Source organism: Alosa sapidissima, chromosome 23 (genome assembly GCF_018492685.1).
Source record: "Alosa sapidissima isolate fAloSap1 chromosome 23, fAloSap1.pri, whole genome shotgun sequence".
NCBI classification, from domain to species: domain Eukaryota; kingdom Metazoa; phylum Chordata; class Actinopteri; order Clupeiformes; family Clupeidae; genus Alosa; species Alosa sapidissima.
Window position 1 is genome coordinate 29088051 of NC_055979.1, and position 20702 is coordinate 29108752.

The window sequence follows — 20702 nt, forward strand, 5'->3', positions numbered from 1 at the left end:
GTTGCGTACCTGCCTCCACCACGTGGTCGATGGTGGGGAAGCGTTTGCAGACGGCGGTGCTGACGGAGCGGAAGATGAGCAGCGAGGTGAGGTTGACGTAGCGCATCAGCGTTCGCCGCAGCAGACGCCCGTGCTCGTCACGGCCCTGCACGCAGCTGGAGATCAGGAACATCAGCCGGTCCGGCCACGGAAGGTTCTGGAACTGGTTCCACCAGCGGTTCACCACCAGTGTTACATAGAACCCTGAAGAACAGCAGGAAGTGTTAGATCATCACTCTGAACGCAACAGCAGCAGACCATAATGATTGGACCACAGTAATATGAGTAGGCTGGCAATATCTCCATGGTCGATTGTCAGTGGTCTTGTTGTCATTTCAAACATCCTGCTTATTTAACTGTGATCCATGACAACACAAAATGCTGAGTCATCTTTACAATGTTAAGATGACTAAGATATATAGAGGGAAGGTGACAGGAAACTGAGATTATATGAGATGCTATGACATCAGTATTTCATGCAAAGGTACCAATTGAAGTATTCCAAAGCCATTATAGGTCTCACAGACAGGCCACGAGACAAGCCAACTGTATCATGTTATTCTTGAATCCATATTTTGTTATCTCATTTATTGTTTTATTGCATATGCTCTATGTACAGAACTAAGGGTTTATTTAATGACTAAATGGCATCAGCTATCATCTGTCCATCTGTTTTCTCTCCCTGTCTCTCATTCTCTCTCTCTCTTTCCTTCTCACTCTGTCTCTTTCAGACACACACACACACAAACACTTATTATTAGTAATAATTAATTTGGTGACTTCCAGTAATAGATTAGATTGTGTTGGTTTCACTTTCATAATCTAATAATGCAACAATATAATAATAATACTACTTAAAGTAAAGGGATTATTTCATAGTACATAACATCATTAAAGTATTCAGACACCCGCAATCTCGGGGCGTCTGGTGGCACTGCATTTAAGGCAGACCTATTTCTGCACTGAAAAACACTGCATAGGCTCAGGAAATCTTCAGACAACCCTTGTCTATGGTCACAGTTTGACGCTCCATCCACAAATGCTGGTCAAAACATTACCATGCAAAGCAGAAACGCTATTTACACGTGATGACCAGAAATACCAACATCTGGTCTTGGTCCAAGCGAGACCAATCAACATTTGAAATTCTTCTTGCAAATCATGAACTCTGCATCCTCCAGGCTAAAGAGGAGTGGGGCCATCCAGCTTGTTAACAGTGCAAGGTTCAAAATCATGATACAGGGGTGGTACGGGCTAGCCTGGTCCTTACCGCCTGTGACTATGTTTCTCTTCGTCATGCATACATGCGAGACCGAAATCTAATTTTGGGCGGAAGTACGCAGGATGGTAACGACCAGGCTAGGTACGGGCTGCTTGCCCATCTACAAATGCAGAATTAATGCTGAAGTGCTGAATGGTATATTCAGGTTTTGGAACATATGCTGCCACATCGACAACATCTTGTTCAGGGAGGGCCTTGAATGTTTTAGGAAGAGAATGCAAAACTGCTTTCTGCACACATGAGAGTCTGCTGAATCAGGACCTGTTGCATTTGGTGCACTATGAAATAGAAAACATGACAAAGATACCAGACTGCTAAGCATCTGAAATCCTACATTGGGGCAGCATTTCATTCTGAACTCTCCAGCAACTGGTCTCCTCAGTGGCTAAATATTTACAGACTGTTGTTAAACGAAAAGGTGATGCGATGCAATAGTAAACATGCCCCTGTCCCAACTTTTTTGAAACTTGTTGCTGGCATCAAATTCTCAATTAAATATAGGGGTTTACATGATTTACAAATCATAGCATTCTGTTTTCATTTACATTTTACACAGTGGCCCAACTTTCTTGGAAACAGGGTTGAAAACAGAGATGAATAAATTCTTAACTGAGAAACAAATACATACAGTAAATAACTCAGCTCACAGGTATGAACTCTGAATCATTTACAATCCCCCTCTCTCTTAAAAGGGCTCAGAATGGAGTTAAACGGCAGCACTGTGATGCCTGGCATGTGTGTGTGGAGATCCAGTGCATCACCTTGTCACTGACTGGCTGGGGCAGGGATTTAAAGGTACAGTCCACAATTCTGTATAAAAGGTTTATGTTTGAAATCAAATTACACTCCAGGCTTTCGTGCTTTTGAAGCAACGTGTTCGTTGTTTAGTATGTGTCCACTTTGTTTCTCGTTATGTACGAACACCAGAGTTTATGTGAGCGCGTGGGCCAAATGGACAGCCATGAGGAGTAATTTGCTGAATTTGACAGAAAAGTGAACTGGATTAGAACCTGCAAAACTCCCTCCCCCTGTGCTCCCTCTGATCAGAGCTGTTTCCACAAACAACCATGATGCACCTAGAGGAGAGTTATCAACATTCTCTATATCAGAGGTCTCTGGTGAAGTGGTAGTGCCTGCAGTTGAGAGACCCACCTCTACCATGAACCTGGGATGTTTCCCACTTCAAGAGTAGCCAGTTGTACTTACCCAGGAGTATGTTTCCCACTTCAAGAGTAGCCAGTTGTACTTACCCAGGACAAACGTGACTGGGATCTGTTCTGCGTATTTATCACAGTATATGGACACCTTTTCAAAGAACCGCTTCTGGGACTCCGTCAGGACTAGCCTAGGGATGAACAAAGTATTACACTCGTCAGGACTAGCCTAAGGATGAACAAAGTATTACACTCGTCAGGACTTGCCTAGGGATGAACAAAGTATTACACTCGTCTCTGAATTCTTGCAGTTTTTTAAGTGACGATTTTTAAAGGTTTTAAAATAATCAGTGTTAGTGCAAGTTTGGGCTAGCCTTCTGCTTCTGTTCACATTCAGTTTTATTGTTGTATCTCAATTTATATATAGAATATTGTAGGTCTTGACCCCCTCTTCACCTGCACCAGCTTAAAACTAGATGTACCGCAGAGCGGTACAAACTATGACCGCCGCCCAGTCCAGCACATTTTTTCCACAAAAATAAATCACGCTGAAAGGCCTATATGATTCTAACTGTCTCACTAAATTGCATTGTCCACACTTAATTCTCACTGGTGTCTGCTAGACAACAAGTACCAAAACATGATTAGTTCATAGATTTCACATGTAAAATTCATTTTATACAACCCCACCCCCATCTTGCCTGTTCATAATTCTGAGAAATTCTTGAATTGTGTGCATGTGTGCGTGTACACGTTTATGTTTATGTGTGTGGGTGTGTGTGTGTGTGTGCGTGCTTGTGTGTTTGCCTGCGTATGTGTGTTTGTGCATGTGCATGCATGCGTACATATGTCTACTGTGTGAGTATGTGTCATACGTATGTATACTGTGAATGTATGTGTGTGCGTGTGTATCTGTTTATGCACATGTGTGCACATGGAATGGGTTAACATGACCCCTGGAGGCAAACATACGGAAAAAATGGGTCATCCTAGGCCCTACGGTTCTCAAGATATTCACAGAAAAATGTATCTGCCCTACCCTCCTTTCGGGGGGTCCAGTTCAGCCGGGGGGCTACAGATCAAAATGAAAAACAATGGTTCCATGCTATCCATGTGGGGTTACATGCCCACCAAGTTTCGTGTACACCGGTCTTTCAGTGTCCCGGGAATCCTTGTTGGTGTACGGTCACTAAATGTACACATAAATTATTTTATTGTAAGGCCCCCATGAACGAAAGTTCACAAAACTTGGCATGCATTCGGAGGGTGTCATAATGATCCTACACTTTCAATTTCGTGCAGTTTTGACCATGTCAGCCAGAGATATTGTGATAAAAACACCTAATTTTTTGCTTTTTAATTTTTAACTAGGTGGCGCTATACATGAAATAAGTGGTAATGGGATGGGTTGACATGCCCCCTTAAGACCAACATACAAAAAAAAGGTGGACCTCCTAGGCCCTACGGTTCTCGAGATATTCACAGAAAACTGTCTCCGGCCACCTACAGGCCAGTTGGTGTATAGTAACATAAATTAATTTATTGTGTGGCCCCCCCATGAACGGAATTCCACGAAACTTGGCATGCATTCAGAAGGTGTCATAATGATCCTACACACATCCAATCTTGCGCTGTTTTGACTATGTTGGGTCACAGATACCTGCGATTACAAGACCTCATTTTTACTTTTTTGTGTTTAACTAGGTGGCGCTATACATGAAATGAGTGGTTATGGAATGGGTTGACATGGCCCCCTGAGATCAACATACAAAAAAAAATGGTCCTCCTAAACCTTACGGTTCTCGAGATATTCACAGAAAACTGTGTCTGCCCTACCCTCCTTTCGGGGGGTGCAGTCCAGCGGGGGGGGGGGGGGGGGCGTCTACAGATCAAAACGAAAAACGATGGTTCCATGCTATGGGGTTACATGCCCACCAAGTTTCGTCTACCCCGGTCTTTCAGTGTCAAAAAAAAAAAAAAATCTGACTAAACCTATATGACCACCGCTTCGCTGCTGCGTGGCGGTCATAATAAATAGCTGTAATGCAAATCGAGATGTTACATACTCGAAAGAATATGACAATAGTAATTCAGGTTGAACAATGATATGGTAGACCTGTGCAATTATTCACTTCAAGTTATAGCCTACAGTAATGTAATTGTGCAATGTGAAAATACATAATGCAATATTGGAAAAGAGGCAATAGAGTTGATAGTTCTAAGTAAAATGTAAATACTTAAGCAATACATTGTATCAACATAATATTGAAGCAACATCCTTATGACACAAGAATACAATAAAATGAAAACCATTGTCTAGGTCTATCTCTTACAGCTCCTCTATAGAAAACTAGAAATCAGAGAATTATAATTGAAGGCAGCTTTTAGGTCAGTGGCCATTAATAGTCTTGGAGTCAAGGTCATCAGGAGAGGTTTTCATATAGGCTACAACTGCATTACCACGAGGCAAAAAAACCAAAAAACTGGTAACTAGCATTCCAGTTACTTGTTCTGTGTATCTATAAATATTATCAGGATTAGCTTACCACAGCTATTGTGTGTAGTAGCCAAGAATTAGAAAAAGAGATCGTTATAGTAATAGTTTAAACACAAATCACAGGAATGAATGAATAAACAACTCGACCTGGTAAGAAGAAATATTTAATTACCTGTATATGATACTTAATATGGTATATAAAAGTGCAAAAACGAGGAACTCCCGATACAGCAATTTGTAGATGCTGCCTCTCCATCGCAATAAAAGTCTATGAAAGCCAAAAAACGTGGCATTGGCGACCTTACTGGTGTAGGTAACGGTCATTGTCTTTAGTCAACAACAGCAGCAAACAGACGGTAACGCGAAGTTTTACATCTTCTGCACCAGTGGTCCTCTCTCCCAATTGGGCGCGTGCTGAGTATGACAACTTCCCAAAGATGTAGCCCGTCTGCCTAAATTAAAGAGGTGCGTGTGCGTGTCACAGCTAGACACGCAGTGAATCCACTCGAATAACTTGCTGTAATCTCAGCAGATATTCACGTTGAAAGTTGTAGGACCTAGTCGCCTCCTGAGAATAGGTGCTGCTGTCATGTCTCCGGTGTGGGTGGCGCGTGGAGCAGATGGATACCCTACTACCCGGGAGCGGCCCTCTCGTGAGTGAGGCTCACTGGGGCGGCGGGCTGGGAGAGGTGACACGGGTTTCCACATTTAGCGGGCAGTTTTGTGCCAACTAGGCGAATGTCTGTCAGAAATACTTATATATTTGCTGACACTGGCCTGACATCAGATCTAGCAAATGAAACCAATTTATTTTTACCACTATCCTCACCGATTATTTTGATAACTTATCCGGAAGACTTATATCTTCGTTATGAGTACGTGTCGTTATGAGTGTTATAAATAACTGTGTGATATTTAAGAGGAGCAGTTGTTTGAGTGTCATATTGTGCAACTCTCTGACCATACCTGTCAACATTTAGCTTTCCAAAAACGGGAGATTTTTTTTCGGGGGGGCTCAGTGTTTATACCGGATCTGTGTGCATATGTAATACGTTTCATACACGTGTTTCAACACTGCATTTGGGTCGTTGCCATTACCTTATGCCAGTTATGGATCCCCAGCTGCTATCCACCAGATGCCTACTTCCAAAACTCCAAAGCTGCTTGCTGTCTGATTTGGTTCCGAGGACACAAGTTCAGTGTATCAACAACACTCATTAACAGTTTATGTGATGTGTTAATCAATTAAATTTTCAACAATTTCACAACTTTTTTCTTTTTCGCATGTCCACATTTCCGTCAAGGATTCCCGGGACACTGAAAGACCGGGGTACACGAAACTTGGTGGGCATGTAACCGCACATGGATAGCATGGAACCATCGTTTTTCGTTTTGATCTGTAGCCCCCCGCTGGACTGGACCCCCGAAAGGAGGGTAGGGCAGACACAGTTTTCTGTGAATATTTCGAGAACCGTAGGGTTTAGGAGGACCATTTTTTTTGTATGTTGTTCTCAAGGGGCCATATCAACCCATTCCATAACCACTCATTTCATGTATAGCGCCACCTAGTTAAACACAAAAAAGTAAAAATGAGGTGTTGTAATCGCAGGTATCTGTGACCTAACATAGTCAAAACTGCACGAAATTGGAAGTGTAGGATCATTATGACACCCTCTGAATGCACACCAAGTTTCGTGGAATTCCGTTCATAGGGGGCCACACAATAAATTAATTTATGTTACTATACACCAACTGGCCTGTAGGTGGCCGGAGACAGTTTTCTATGAATATCTCGAGAACCGTAGGGCCTAGGAGGTCCACCTTTTTTTTGTATGTTGGTCTTAAGGGGGCATGTCAACCCATCCCATTACCACTTATTTCATGTATAGCACCACCTAGTTAAAAATTAAAAAGCAAAAAATTAGGTGTTTTCATCACAATATCTCTGGCTGACATGGTCAAAACTGCACGAAATTGAAAGTGTAGGATCATTATGACACCTTCCGAATGCATGCCAAGTTTTGTGAACTTTCGTTCATGGGGGGCCTTACAATAAAATGATTTATGTGTACATTTAGTGACTGTACACCAACAAGGATTCCTGGGACACTGAAAGACCGGGGTACACGAAACTTGGTGGGCATGTAACCCCACATTGATAGCATGGAACCATCGTTTTTCGTTTTGATCTGTAGCCCCCCGCTGGACTGGACCCCCCGAAAGGAGGGTAGGGCAGACACAGTTTTTTTCTGTGAAAATCTTGAGAACCGTAAGGCCTAGGATGACCAATTTTTTCTGTATGTTTGTCTCCAGGGGTCATGTTAACCCATTCCATGTGCACACATGTGCATAAACAGATACACACGCACACACATACATTCACAGTAATCATACGTATGACCCATACTCGCACAGTAGACATATGTACGCATGCATGCACATGCACAAACACACATACGCAGACAAACACACAAGCACGCACACACACACACACACACACACACACACATAAACATAAACGTGTGCACGCACACATGCACACAATTCAAGAATTTCTCAGAATTATGAACAGGCAAGATGGGGGTGGGGTTGTATAAAATGAATTTTACATGTGAAATCTATGAACTAATCATGTTTTGGTACTTGTTGTCTAGCAGATACCAGTAAGAATTGAGTGTGGACAATGCAATTTAGTGAGACAGTTAGAATCATATAGGCTTTTCAGCGTGATTTATTTTTGTGGAAAAAATGTGCTGGACTGGGCGGCGGTCATATTTTGTACCGCTCTGCGGTACATCTAGTTTGGGTTTTGGGTTGCCAGGTTTTAGCCTATGACAAAACGGTTGAAATTGAAACTAAGTGATTGTGTATGTGTAGGGTGTATTTCATACACAATCTGGTAACCTGGGAGATGTCAGACTAATAGAAAAAATGAATGTGTAACATCAGTGTCTTTTGGACTGAGTGCTAGCCTCCCAGAATGCAATGTGTGTGAATGCTGGTTTCTGTAATATCGGTTTTAGTTAGTGTAGTTGCGTTTTCCTTGTCATGTATGTGTTAGCTTGTGTAGTCTTTCTTTAGGTTTTACCTCATGTGTTTTACCCGGTGTATTGTATGTGACAACCCTGTTCGTGTATCGTGCTTGTTTTATTGACTTCCCTTGTGTTTCCTATGTAATGGTGTCTTGGTCTATGTGTTTGGCTGATTCCCGCCTTCGCTAATAAACCTTTTGATTGGACAACTGTGTGTGTCGCTATCAAATCGTTACAAATGGATCAATGATTTTAAAATGAAGTTTGATGGCCATGCAAATTACGGGAGTTTTCCGGGAGAAATAACAAAACGGAAGGGGGCCAGGAGATGACCTTGAAATACGGGAAAACCCGGGAAAAACGGGAGTGTTGACAGGTATGTCTCTGACACGTGTGTGTGTGTTTATGAGAAAGAGATTTGCAGGTAAACCTGGTAATAACAGGCCCCCTGCTTTCCCAGTTTCTTCCGCACAGTAGATCTTTTCCATTGATCACCATGTCTACTGCTCTCATTCGCTCTGACAGTAAACAACCATTCATTATCAATTAAATGCTGTATTTTGAATTACAATAATCCAAAATGTATGTTTGTGTGTGTTTTTGTTTGTTTGTTTGTTTGTTGTTGTTATTGTTGTTGTTGTTGTAAGGGTTGATTTGCATATGTCCAGTTCCACATCCAAACCCAGGCAAAAAAGTGTAAATGAAAAACATTAAGGGTGATGCAATTTATTTACATATCACAAAGTTAATGCTCTTGTGACAGTGATCTGATCAGGCGCCCTTGGAGTCAGCGCCGGACTTTGGCAAAGCCCACGCGGCTCTGACCACGGTCAAAGATGCTGTAGTACTCAGAGAGAAATACATCTCCCAGAATCCATCCTGGTCCCATGGGAGTGGGGAGATCCACTGCTGCAAACCCGGTAAAGCAGATTTCTCTATCACCCAGCATCTCCTGTGTGTGTGTGTGTGTGTGTGTGTGTGTGAGTATTTGTGGTAGGGGGAAAGATAGGCAAGAAAAGCAATGTAAGCTTTAACACCCAATACTGATTGTAAGCTTTAAGGTTTAACATATCACCCAATACTGATTGTAAGCTTTAAGGTTTAACAGAACACCCAATACTGATTGTAAGCTTTAAGGTTTAGCATAACTACTGTGATATAGTCACATTATTTTGGTAGTAATACTAGTAATATTATATTGTATTATATTGGTAAATAAAGCTGGGTGAGAAAAATGAAAAGTGATGGGTGTGTGTGTGTGTGTGTGTGTGTCTGTATGTGTGTGGGTGTGGGTGTGTGTGTGTATGTTCACGTACCCGTGTGTGTGTGCGTGCGCGTGTGTGTGTGTGTGTGTGTGTGTGTGAATGTGTATGTGTGTGTGTGTGTGTGTGTGTGTGTGTTCACGTACCCGTGTGTGTGTGTGTGTGCGTGCGCGTGTGTGTGTGTGTGTGTGCTCACCCGTCTGACATATGACTCTGCAGAGATGGGGTACTCCACCCCGTTTAGTACGAAAGTGACCGCTGGCAGACTGGACACACGATGGCAATCAACCAAGTACTGCAAATATAAGGGTCACACATGAACGCTTCATACCCATTTATAGCCCCCATAAACAATTATTAATTAAAGATCACACACACACACACACACACAGACTCACACACACACACACACACACGCATGCGCACACACAAACACACACACGCATGCGCACACACACAAACACACACACACACACTCACTTCTCCAATAGAGGTGGGTGAAGCTCCAATCAGCTCGTTCAGAATAACGATATCATTCGTTGGTCCAGCAATGAGGGAGGTGCCTGTGTCCACAATGGCCTGGCACGGTTTAGCTCCATAACAGAAACTATCTACACCCTGAATTGTCACTCTGTGGGAATACAAATTCACACATTCTTATTAGAATCAGGTGCCATTTGCCATCCTTACTCTTATGGATGTGCCTGTGATTGACACATTTTCCCAGTTATATCCACAGTTAGTAAAGCAGTTCACATCAACCCTAAATAAACCCACTACGTTTTCTGATGTCCGTCTGCATGGGCAGACACAGTATACAGTGTACTACTACACAGTACAAGCTTCCTGTCATATAGTTTTATCACAATACCACACGATGGCGCTAATGTCTATGTTTTTGATCCATATGTTTGACATGAGCGGTACCCAGACAGTAAACACAGTCGGTCCGATCCTGGCTGAGTGCTGCCACTGTCGGCGGAGTTTCAGGTCGGCTGAGGCGCTGTCCCGTTGAATGGGCCGACACTGACACACAGTAGTTGGGCTGGTTACTGTGTTTCTTATTTGGCCCGATTGTGGTCTGATGGGCTACTGCCAGTGTTCGAAGCAATCTCGGCAGATGGATTTCATACAGTGTGTGGCCCGATACTTCAGGAACGGTGATGTTGTCAGGGAAAAAAAGGTGAATGACTCACTTGTCCATCTTAATCTGCCAGTAGCTGTGGATGGTGAGCGGCACCCAGTTGATGGGTCCAGTGTACAGGGACTCGTCCACCCCCCCGATCAGAAGCTCTCCGCCCTGGGTAGAGGACTTACTCCTGCAGAAATCAAAATCATTTTCATCATCAACTGATGCAATCATAATAATTATTCATTAAAATAAAATAATAATAATAAAAAAAAAGCTTATTCTCATCATTTTGGATCTACCACCATGAAAATCACCTTATTATCAATATTTCTTAAGTAATCATTGTTGTAATTATCTTCATCCTCACTACATTGTTATCATCATCATCATCATCATCATTTCTATTTTGCATCTATATGTCTATATGACACAGGGCTGTTATCACACATCTATACTGTATGTCTATATGACACAGTGCTGTTATCACACATCTATATGTCTATATGACAGGGCTGTTATCACACATCTATATGTCTATATGACACAGTGCTGTTATCACACATCTATGTAAGGGATAATGGACGACACGGTGTTGTGTTCATTTCCTGTTACAATTTAAAAGTTTTAATCGCTAAAACTGTTTTGTTTGTAGAACTAATTTCTTCCGACCATAGACTGTATATATAGAACTGTCCAGTTCTATATATACAGTCTATGCTTCCGACACATATCAACTAATTTCTCAACTTGCAGGACAAACTGCCGTTACTAGTTCTAAATGGATAGTTGCTATGGCCAAAGGCCAGTCGTTAGTTCTATCTCTCCCGTTGTCAAGCGGGCGTATCCCAAGATTCTGATGAACTTTAGCTTTGAAACATCGCTATTTTACTTAGCCTGCTGTCATCCATCTAGCTAAAAGCCACCTCCGTCATATGCTACAATGTTGCAATGTTCTGAACGTCTGCAATTACTGCTCGGATGCAACGTGACAGTTCATTTAAACTTCACAACGAGTTCAGCGAAATAATATGCAAGTGTGATACGGCCAAAAAATGGATCTACTTCATACGTGTGCAAATAACATATGGTTAAAACTTAATGGTCGTTCTAAATTACGTAGGACAATGGGAAATTCAACCAAGCAGTGGAATAAATGTCTATATGACACAGTGCTGTTATCACACATCTATATGTCTATATGTCACAGTGCTGTTATCACACATCTATATGTCTATATGACAGGGCTGTTATCACACATCTACAGTGCTGTTATCACACATCTGTATGTCTATATGTCACAGGGCTGTTATCACACATCTATATGTCTATATGACAGGGCTGTTATCTTGTGTGCAGTGAGCAGCGGAATGCCTACTTGCAGAGGTAGAAGGAGAATATGGGCTGTTCCACTAGACTCTGCGCCATCATGTTGTCGAACACAGGAGCCCCCATCTCCTCAGCCAGGTCTGGGTAGCCCATCCCCATGATGCCGTCGAACTTGGCCATGACGAAGGAGAAGCCTGGCTCGTACACCGACTCCCCGAACTCTTGGTTCTTCACAGTGATGGAGCCCACCTGTGGAGGCAGAGCAGTATCACATAAACATGCACAGACACACACACGCACGCACACGCACATGCACACAAACACACACGCACATGCACACACACACCCATACACACCCGCACACACCCGTACGCATGCACACACACACACATACACACCCGCACACACACACACACACCCGCACGCATGCACGCATGCACATATACACACACGCACATGCACGCATGCACGTATACACAAACATTGAGAAATTGAGACTGTGAGAGGATGGAACAGCACCTTCAGGACATCTCTTGCCATTATACCCATCAGACGTCCAGAGCCATAGTGAATACCAAACGCTTTCCCATCATGGATGTAGGTGTTTGACTTAAAGGCCTTGAACTTTTCGTGATTATCTGGAAACAGATACAGGAAGGGAGGGTGGTGGTTGGGGGGAGGGTGTAGGTTGCAAGGAGGGTGGTGGTTGGGGGGAGGGTGTAGGTTGCAAGGAGGGGATGGCAGGAATATGAAGATATTGGTGTGCAAGAGGTATTTAAGTGACAGATTGTGGCAAACAGAGGAGGGTATGTTTTGGAAGTCGGTAAAAAGAAAGAAAGAAAAACTTACAGTAATGACACTGACTAAAAGATGAAATAACAAAATGTTTGAAAGAAAGAGACAGCATGACTGTATTGGCCAGTGCCAGTAGTACCTTCAAATTCTCTCTTCTCTTCTCATAACCCCATCTCTCTTCTCTTCTCTTCTCATAACCCCATCTCTCTTCTCATAACCCCATCTCTCTTCTCTTCTCTTCTCATAACCCCATCTCTCTTCTCTTCTCATAACCCCATCTCTCCTCATAACCCCATCTCTCTTCTCTTCTCATAACCCCATCTCTCTTCTCATAACCCCATCTCTCTTCTCTTCTCTTCTCATAACCCCATCTCTCTTCTCTTCTCATAACCGCATCTCTCTTCTCATAACCCCATCTCTCTTCTCTTCTCATAACCCCATCTCTCTTCTCATAACCCCATCTCTCTTCTCTTCTCATAACCCCATCTCTCTTCTCATAACCCCATCTCTCTTCTCATAACCCCATCTCTCTTCTCATAACCCCATCTCTCTTCTCTTCTCATAACCCCATCTCTCTTCTCTTCTCATAACCCCATCTCTCTTCTCATAACCGCATCTCTCTTCTCTTCTCATAACCCCATCTCTCTTCTCTTCTCTTCTCATAACCCCATCTCTCTTCTCTTCTCATAACCCCATCTCTCTTCTCTTCTCTTCTCATAACCCCATCTCTCTTCTCTTCTCATAACCCCATCTCTCTTCTCTTCTCATAACCCCATCTCTCTTCTCTTCTCTTCTCATAACCCCATCTCTCTTCTCTTCTCTTCTCATAACCCCATCTCTCTTCTCTTCTCATAACCGCATCTCTCTTCTCATAACCCCATCTCTCTTCTCTTCTCTTCTCATAACCCCATCTCTCTTCTCTTCTCATAACCGCATCTCTCTTCTCATAACCCCATCTCTCTTCTCATAACCCCATCTCTCTTCTCTTCTCATAACCCCATCTCTCTTCTCTTCTCATAACCCCATCTCTCTTCTCATAACCCCATCTCTCATAACCCCATCTCTCTTCTCATAACCCCATCTCTCTTCTCATAACCCCATCTCTCTTCTCTTCTCATAACCCCATCTCTCTTCTCTTCTCATAACCCCATCTCTTCTCATAACCCCATCTTTCTTCTCATAACCCCATCTCTTCTCATAACCCTATCTCTCTTCTCATAACCCCATCTCTCTTCTCATAACCCCATCTCTCTTCTCTTCTCATAACCCCATCTCTCATAACCCCATCTCTCTTCTCTTCTCATAACCCCATCTCTCTTCTCATAACTCCATCTTTCTTCTCAAACATAACCCCATCTCTCTTCTCATAACTGCATCTCTCTTCTCATAACGCCATCTCTTCTCATAACCCCATCTCTCTTCTCTTCTCATAACCCCATCTCTCTTCTCTTCTCATAACCACATCTCTTTTCTCATAACTCCATCTCTTTTCTCATAACTCCATCTCTCTTCTCAAACATAACCCCATCTCTCTTCTCATAACCCCATCTCTCTTCTCAAACATAACCCTATCTCTCTTCTCATAACCCTATCTCTCATAACCCCATCTCTTCTCATAACCCCATTTCTCTTCTCATAACCCCATCTCTCTTCTCAAACATAACCCCATCTCTCTTCTCAAACATCTCTCTTCTCAAACATAATCCTATCTCTCTTCTCATAACCCTATCTCTCTTCTCATAACCCCATCTTCTCATAACCCTATCTCTTTTCTCATAACTCCATCTCTCTTCTCAAACATAACCCCATCTCTCTTCTCAAACATAACTCCATCTCTCTTCTCATAACCCCATCTCTCTTCTCAAACATAACCCCATCTCTCTTCTCATAACCCCATCTCTCTTCTCAAACATAACCCCATCTTCTCATAACCCCATCTCTCTTCTCAAACATAACCCCATCTTCTCATAACCCCATCTCTCTTCGTATAACCCCATCTCTCTTCTCATAACCCCATCTCTCTTCTCAGACATAACCCTATCTCTCTTCTCATAACCCCATATCTCTTCTCAAACATAACCCCATCTCTCTCCTCATAACCCCATCTCTCTTCTCAAACATAACCCCATCTTCTCATAACCCCATCTCTCTTCGTATAACCCCATCTCTCTTCTCATAACCCCATCTCTCTTCTCAGACATAACCCTATCTCTCTTCTCATAACCCCATCTCTCTTCTCAAACATAACGCCATCTCTCTTCTCATAACTCCATCTCTCTTCTCATAACCCCATCTCTCTTCTCAAACATAACCCCATCTCTCTTCTCATAACCCCATCTCTCTTCTCTTCTCATAACCCCATCTCTCTTCTCAAACATAACCCCATCTTCTCATAACCCTATCTCTCTTCTTATAACCCCATCTCTCTTCTCAGACATAACCCTATCTCTCTCCTCATAACCCCATCTCTCTTCTCAAACATAACGCCATCTTCTCATAACCCCATCTCTCTTCTCAAACATAACGCCATCTTCTCATAACCCCATCTCTCTTCTCATAACCCCATCTCTCTTCTCAAACATAACGCCATCTTCTCATAACCCCATCTCTCTTCTCAAACATAACGCCATCTTCTCATAACCCCATCTCTCTTCTCAAACATAACGCCATCTTCTCATAACCCCATCTCTCTTCTCATAACCCCATCTCTCTTCTCATAACCCCATCTCTCTTCTCATAACCCCATCTTCTCATAACCCCATCTCTCTTCTCATAACCCCATCTTCTCATAACCCCATCTCTCTTCTCATAACCCCATCTCTCTTCTCATAACCCCATCTCTCTTCTCTTCTCATAACCCCATCTCTCATAACCCCATCTCTCTTCTCATAACCCCATCTCTCTTCTCATAACCCCATCTCTCTTCTCATAACCCCATCTCTCTTCTCTTCTCATAACCCCATCTTCTCATAACCCCATCTCTCTTCTCATAACCCCATCTCTCTTCTCTTCTCATAACCCCATCTCTCATAACCCCATCTCTCTTCTCATAACCCCATCTCTCTTCTCATAACCCCATCTCTCTTCTCTTCTCATAACCCCATCTCTCTTCTCATAACCGCATCTCTCTTCTCTTCTCATAACCCCATCTCTCTTCTCTTCTCATAACCCCATCTCTCTTCTCATAACACCATCTCTCTTCTCAAACATAACCCCATCTCTCTTCTCATAACCCCATCTTCTCATAACCCTATCTCTCTTCTCATAACCCCATCTTCTCATAACCCTATCTCTCTTCTCATAACCCCATCTCTCTTCTCAAACATAACCCCATCTCTCTTCTCAAACATCTCTCTTCTCAAACATAATCCTATCTCTCTTCTCATAACCCCATCTCTCTTCTCTTCTCATAACCCCATCTCTCTTCTCAAACATCTCTCTTCTCAAACATAATCCTATCTCTCTTCTCATAACCCTATCTCTCTTCTCATAACCCCATCTTCTCATAACCCTATCTCTCTTCTCATAACCCCATCTCTCTTCTCAAACATAACCCCATCTCTCTTCTCATAACCCCATCTCTCTTCTCAAACATAACCCCATCTTCTCATAACCCTATCTCTCTTCGTATAACCCCATCTCTCTTCTCATAACCCCATATCTCTTCTCAAACATAACCCCATCTCTCTTCTCAAACATAACCCCATCTCTCTTCTCAAACATAACCCCATCTCTCTTCTCATAACCCCATCTCTCTTCTCATAACCCCATCTCTCTTCTCAAACATAACCCCATCTCTCTTCTCATAACCCCATCTCTCTTCTCATAACCCCATCTCTCTTCTCAAACATCTCTCTTCTCAAACATAATCCTATCTCTCTTCTCATAACCCCATCTCTCTTCTCAAACATAACCCCATCTCTCTTCTCATAACCACATCTCTCTTCTCATAACCCCATCTCTTCTCATAACCCCATCTCTCTTCTCTTCTCTTCTCATAACCGCATCTCTCTTCTCATAACCCCATCTCTCTTCTCTTCTCATAACCCCATCTCTCTTCTCTCCTCATAACCCCATCTCTCTTCTCATAACCCCATCTCTCTTCTCTTCTCATAACCCCATCTCTTCTCATAACCCCATCTTCTCATAACCCTATCTCTCTTCTCATAACCCCATCTCTCTTCTCATAACCCCATCTCTCTTCTCATAACCACATCTCTCTTCTCATAACCCCATCTCTCTTCTCTTCTCATAACCACATCTCTCTTCTCATAACCCCATCTCTCTTCTCTTCTCATAACCCCATCTCTCTTCTCATAACCCCATCTCTCTTCTCTTCTCATAACCCCATCTCTCTTCTCTTCTCTTCTCATAACCCCATCTCTCTTCTCTTCTCATAACCCCATCTCTCATAACCCCATCTCTCTTCTCTTCTCATAACTCCATCTCTCATAACCCCATCTCTCTTCTCTTCTCATAACCCCATCTCTCTTCTCTTCTCATAACCCCATCTCTCTTCTCTTCTCATAACCCCATCTCTCTTCTCTTCTCTTCTCATAACCCCATCTCTCTTCTCTTCTCATAACCGCATCTCTCTTCTCTTCTCATAACCCCATCTCTCATAACCCCATCTCTCTTCTCTTCTCATAACCCCATCTCTCTTCTCTTCTCTTCTCATAACCCCATCTCTCTTCTCTTCTCATAACCGCATCTCTCTTCTCTTCTCATAACCCCATCTCTCTTCTCTTCTCAAACATAACTCCATCTCTCTTCTCATAACTCCATCTCTCTTCTCATAACCCCATCTCTCTTCTCATAACCCCATCTTCTCATAACCCCATCTCTCTTCTCATAACCCCATCTTCTCATAACCCCATCTCTCTTCTCATAACCCCATCTCTCTTCTCATAACCCCATCTTCTCATAACCCCATCTCTCTTCTCATAACCCCATCTTCTCATAACCCCATCTCTCTTCTCATAACCCCATCTCTCTTCTCATAACCCCATCTCTCTTCTCTTCTCATAACCCCATCTCTCATAACCCCATCTCTCTTCTCATAACCCCATCTCTCTTCTCTTCTCATAACACCATCTCTCTTCTCATAACCCCATCTCTCTTCTCTTCTCATAACCCCATCTCTCTTCTCATAACCCCATCTCTCTTCTCTTCTCATAACCCCATCTTCTCATAACCCCATCTCTCTTCTCATAACCCCATCTCTCTTCTCTTCTCATAACCCCATCTCTCATAACCCCATTTCTCTTCTCATAACCCCATCTCTCTTCTCATAACCCCATCTCTCTTCTCTTCTCATAACCCCATCTCTCTTCTCATAACCGCATCTCTCTTCTCTTCTCATAACCGCATCTCTCTTCTCTTCTCATAACCGCATCTCTCTTCTCTTCTCATAACCCCATCTCTCTTCTCATAACCCCATCTCTCTTCTCTTCTCATAACCCCATCTCTCTTCTCTTCTCATAACCCCATCTCTCTTCTCATAACACCATCTCTCTTCTCAAACATAACCCCATCTCTCTTCTCATAACCCCATCTTCTCATAACCCTATCTCTCTTCTCATAACCCCATCTTCTCATAACCCTATCTCTCTTCTCATAACCCCATCTCTCTTCTCAAACATAACCCCATCTCTCTTCTCAAACATCTCTCTTCTCAAACATAATCCTATCTCTCTTCTCATAACCCTATCTCTCTTCTCATAACCCCATCTCTCTTCTCTTCTCATAACCCCATCTCTCATAACCCCATCTCTCTTCTCTTCTCATAACCCCATCTCTCTTCTCTTCTCTTCTCATAACCCCATCTCTCTTCTCTTCTCTTCTCATAACCCCATCTCTCTTCTCTTCTCATAACCCCATCTCTCTTCTCTTCTCATAACCCCATCTCTCTTCTCATAACCCCATCTCTCTTCTCATAACCCCATCTCTCTTCTCTTCTCATAACCCCATCTCTCTTCTCATAACCCCATCTCTTCTCATAACCCCATCTCTCTTCTCAAACATTAGCCAAGCTTTAAAGTTAGGGGGCAATTCCATAGAAAATTAACTTTTTGTCACATCCATAATGCCAGTGAAATGCCTTGGCATTTGTATGATGTGAATGATAACATTTATTTTTTGTGCATTTCTTCTCATTTACATTCTTCAGCCAAAAATAGCATTCACATCATACCATACCATTTTATTGGCGTTATGGATGTTACAAAAAATGTAATTTTCCATGGAATTGCCCTAGGGTACCATGTGAGCATCCCTATGGCAACCAAGTCCAAGTGTCATGGATTACTTCAGCAAGGTCATTATCTCTTACCTCTTGTCATTTCAGACTGGTAATAACATAATGATACAGTTTACTAATGTGTCAGTAAGAACTGCTAATAAAGCATGCCAATAAATATGATGACTTAGAGATATACAGCATAGTGTTATTTAGTACTCATTAGTATCGTTAGCACACTTTTGCAAGTCCAATACTTGCTAATGAGCTCTGTGTATATGCAGTAGGGAGAGAAGAGATGGTGTCATGATGGTGTTTACCGCACGCCTGGCTGACACAGTAGAAGGAGGGAACCCACAGATCAGCTGAGCCTGTGTCAAACACCACGGTGAAGTTCTGCTCAGGTGTACCCAGGCTCACCTGACCAAAGTACTGAGCCTACACACACACACACACACACACACACAATACAATATTACTCGTTGCAGTTACTATTAAATAAATTAGATAAAGAGGGCAACCTAACTCTTGCCAGTAGCTTAAACTAAAATGCTAAAGCCAAACCAAGTCCAGACAGTGATGTCCAGTTGATTTAAGCCCAGACCAATCCACACCCAGTGACACTCACATCCATGAAGTTATAAAGCTTCTCAGCACTGCGGCCCTTAGAGAGGGACTGGGTGCCCGAAGGGAAGCACTGCACGTAGGTGCGCTGGTAGATGTCATGCTGGTGGTCTCGAAAGAACTCCTCCAGACGGTTGGTCTGCCGCAGCTGGGTGCGAACGGATGGCAAGCGCTGCAGAGGGATTCTGGAGAGAGATGGGCACTGTGTGGGTTAAATCAGACCAGACTGGAGAGAGATGGGCACTGTGTGGGTTAAATCAGACCAGACTGGGCACTCTGTGGGTTTAAATCAGACCAGACTGGAGAGAGATGGGCACTGTGTGGGTTAAATCAGACCAGACTGGGCACTGTGTGGGTTTAAATCAGGGCAGACTGGCAATTTGTCACTTCAATTAGTCTTATTTCTCCAGTGTAGACAGAAATGAGCTGAGGCAAGGGTACTCCGCTCTGACATTACAAACAAAGAAATAACAAAACAATGGCCACGAGTGTCCAGCCCCTTGCATTCTCTCAACTTCTTGATCTCTTAATGAGTGTAAACCAGGGGTGTCAAGATAGATAGATAGATAGATACTTTATTGATCCCCGAGGGGAAATTCAGGAACATAAGGCCCACCAGCAGGGGGTAGATCAGGCCCGCCAGCAGGATTCATGCGGCCCCCCAGAGAAAAAAAAAGATATTCACATATAGTTGCGTAATAAGCAATACCTCTATGATATGATCAATTGATTAAACCATACTCAAGAAGAGGTATTTTAAGAGGAAAAGAGTGGTATATGACAGCAGTACATGACTTGTACTAGTTTGCTCATAAGTGGGTACAGTAAAGAAGCATATCTTCTAACAACACTCCTATACCCATGCAGAAGAATGTTAATGACCACGACGGCCCCCGTGAGGTCTCATTCCAACAAGTCTGGCCCACTGCCTGATATGAGTACACCCCTGGTGTAAACGCACAGCTGTGTCCCTTACTTTGACAGATGTTGCTAGCGGTTACTGTGAAGGTGGTTGTCCCCAGGTGAAGGCAGACTCACCTCACGATCCCCTGCACCGTGTAGCCCCAGAAAAGAAGCAGAATCGGCCCTCTCATCGTCACGCTCCGGTCCAAGTGTGTGTGTGTGCGCAAGTTGGAGTGGTTGACGAGAGGGGATGTTATCAGCCAATCAGTAAGTATCATGCCATTCCACTACACACACACTCAGCATGTTTGTGTGTACGTAAGCGTTTGTGAATAAGGTCACAGTGCACTTCACAGGTCTTTTGGAGGGATTGATCAATTCTCAAAAGTCTGCACAGTACTGAAGAAGTATTACTGTC

The 20702-nt window shown here is 43.0% G+C and overlaps 2 protein-coding genes across 2 annotated transcripts in view; both read right to left on the reverse strand.

Moving 5' to 3' along the window:
- Nucleotides 1-5816, reverse strand: part of LOC121698593 (bestrophin-3-like) — a 34858-nt gene extending 29042 nt beyond the window's left edge. Inside the window, exons 1-3 of the mRNA XM_042080828.1 lie at nucleotides 5145-5816; nucleotides 2572-2666; nucleotides 10-243 (exon numbers count right to left, since the gene is read on the reverse strand). Coding sequence (XP_041936762.1) covers nucleotides 10-243; nucleotides 2572-2666; nucleotides 5145-5296 — 481 coding nt within the window. The 5' untranslated portion in view covers nucleotides 5297-5816. The remainder of the gene's footprint in view (nucleotides 1-9; nucleotides 244-2571; nucleotides 2667-5144) is intronic.
- Nucleotides 5817-8714: 2898 nt separating this feature from the next.
- On the reverse strand, nucleotides 8715-20563 carry nots (nothepsin). Its single transcript, XM_042080852.1, has 9 exons — nucleotides 20420-20563; nucleotides 19386-19566; nucleotides 19078-19195; nucleotides 12244-12362; nucleotides 11774-11973; nucleotides 10463-10585; nucleotides 9747-9897; nucleotides 9463-9561; nucleotides 8715-8956 (listed from the first exon to the last, which is right to left on the reverse strand). The coding sequence occupies exons 1-9, from the start codon at nucleotides 20560-20562 to the stop codon at nucleotides 8792-8794; spliced, it is 1299 nt and encodes a 432-aa protein (XP_041936786.1). The 5' UTR covers nucleotide 20563; the 3' UTR covers nucleotides 8715-8791.
- Between the last annotated feature and the right edge of the window lie 139 nt (nucleotides 20564-20702).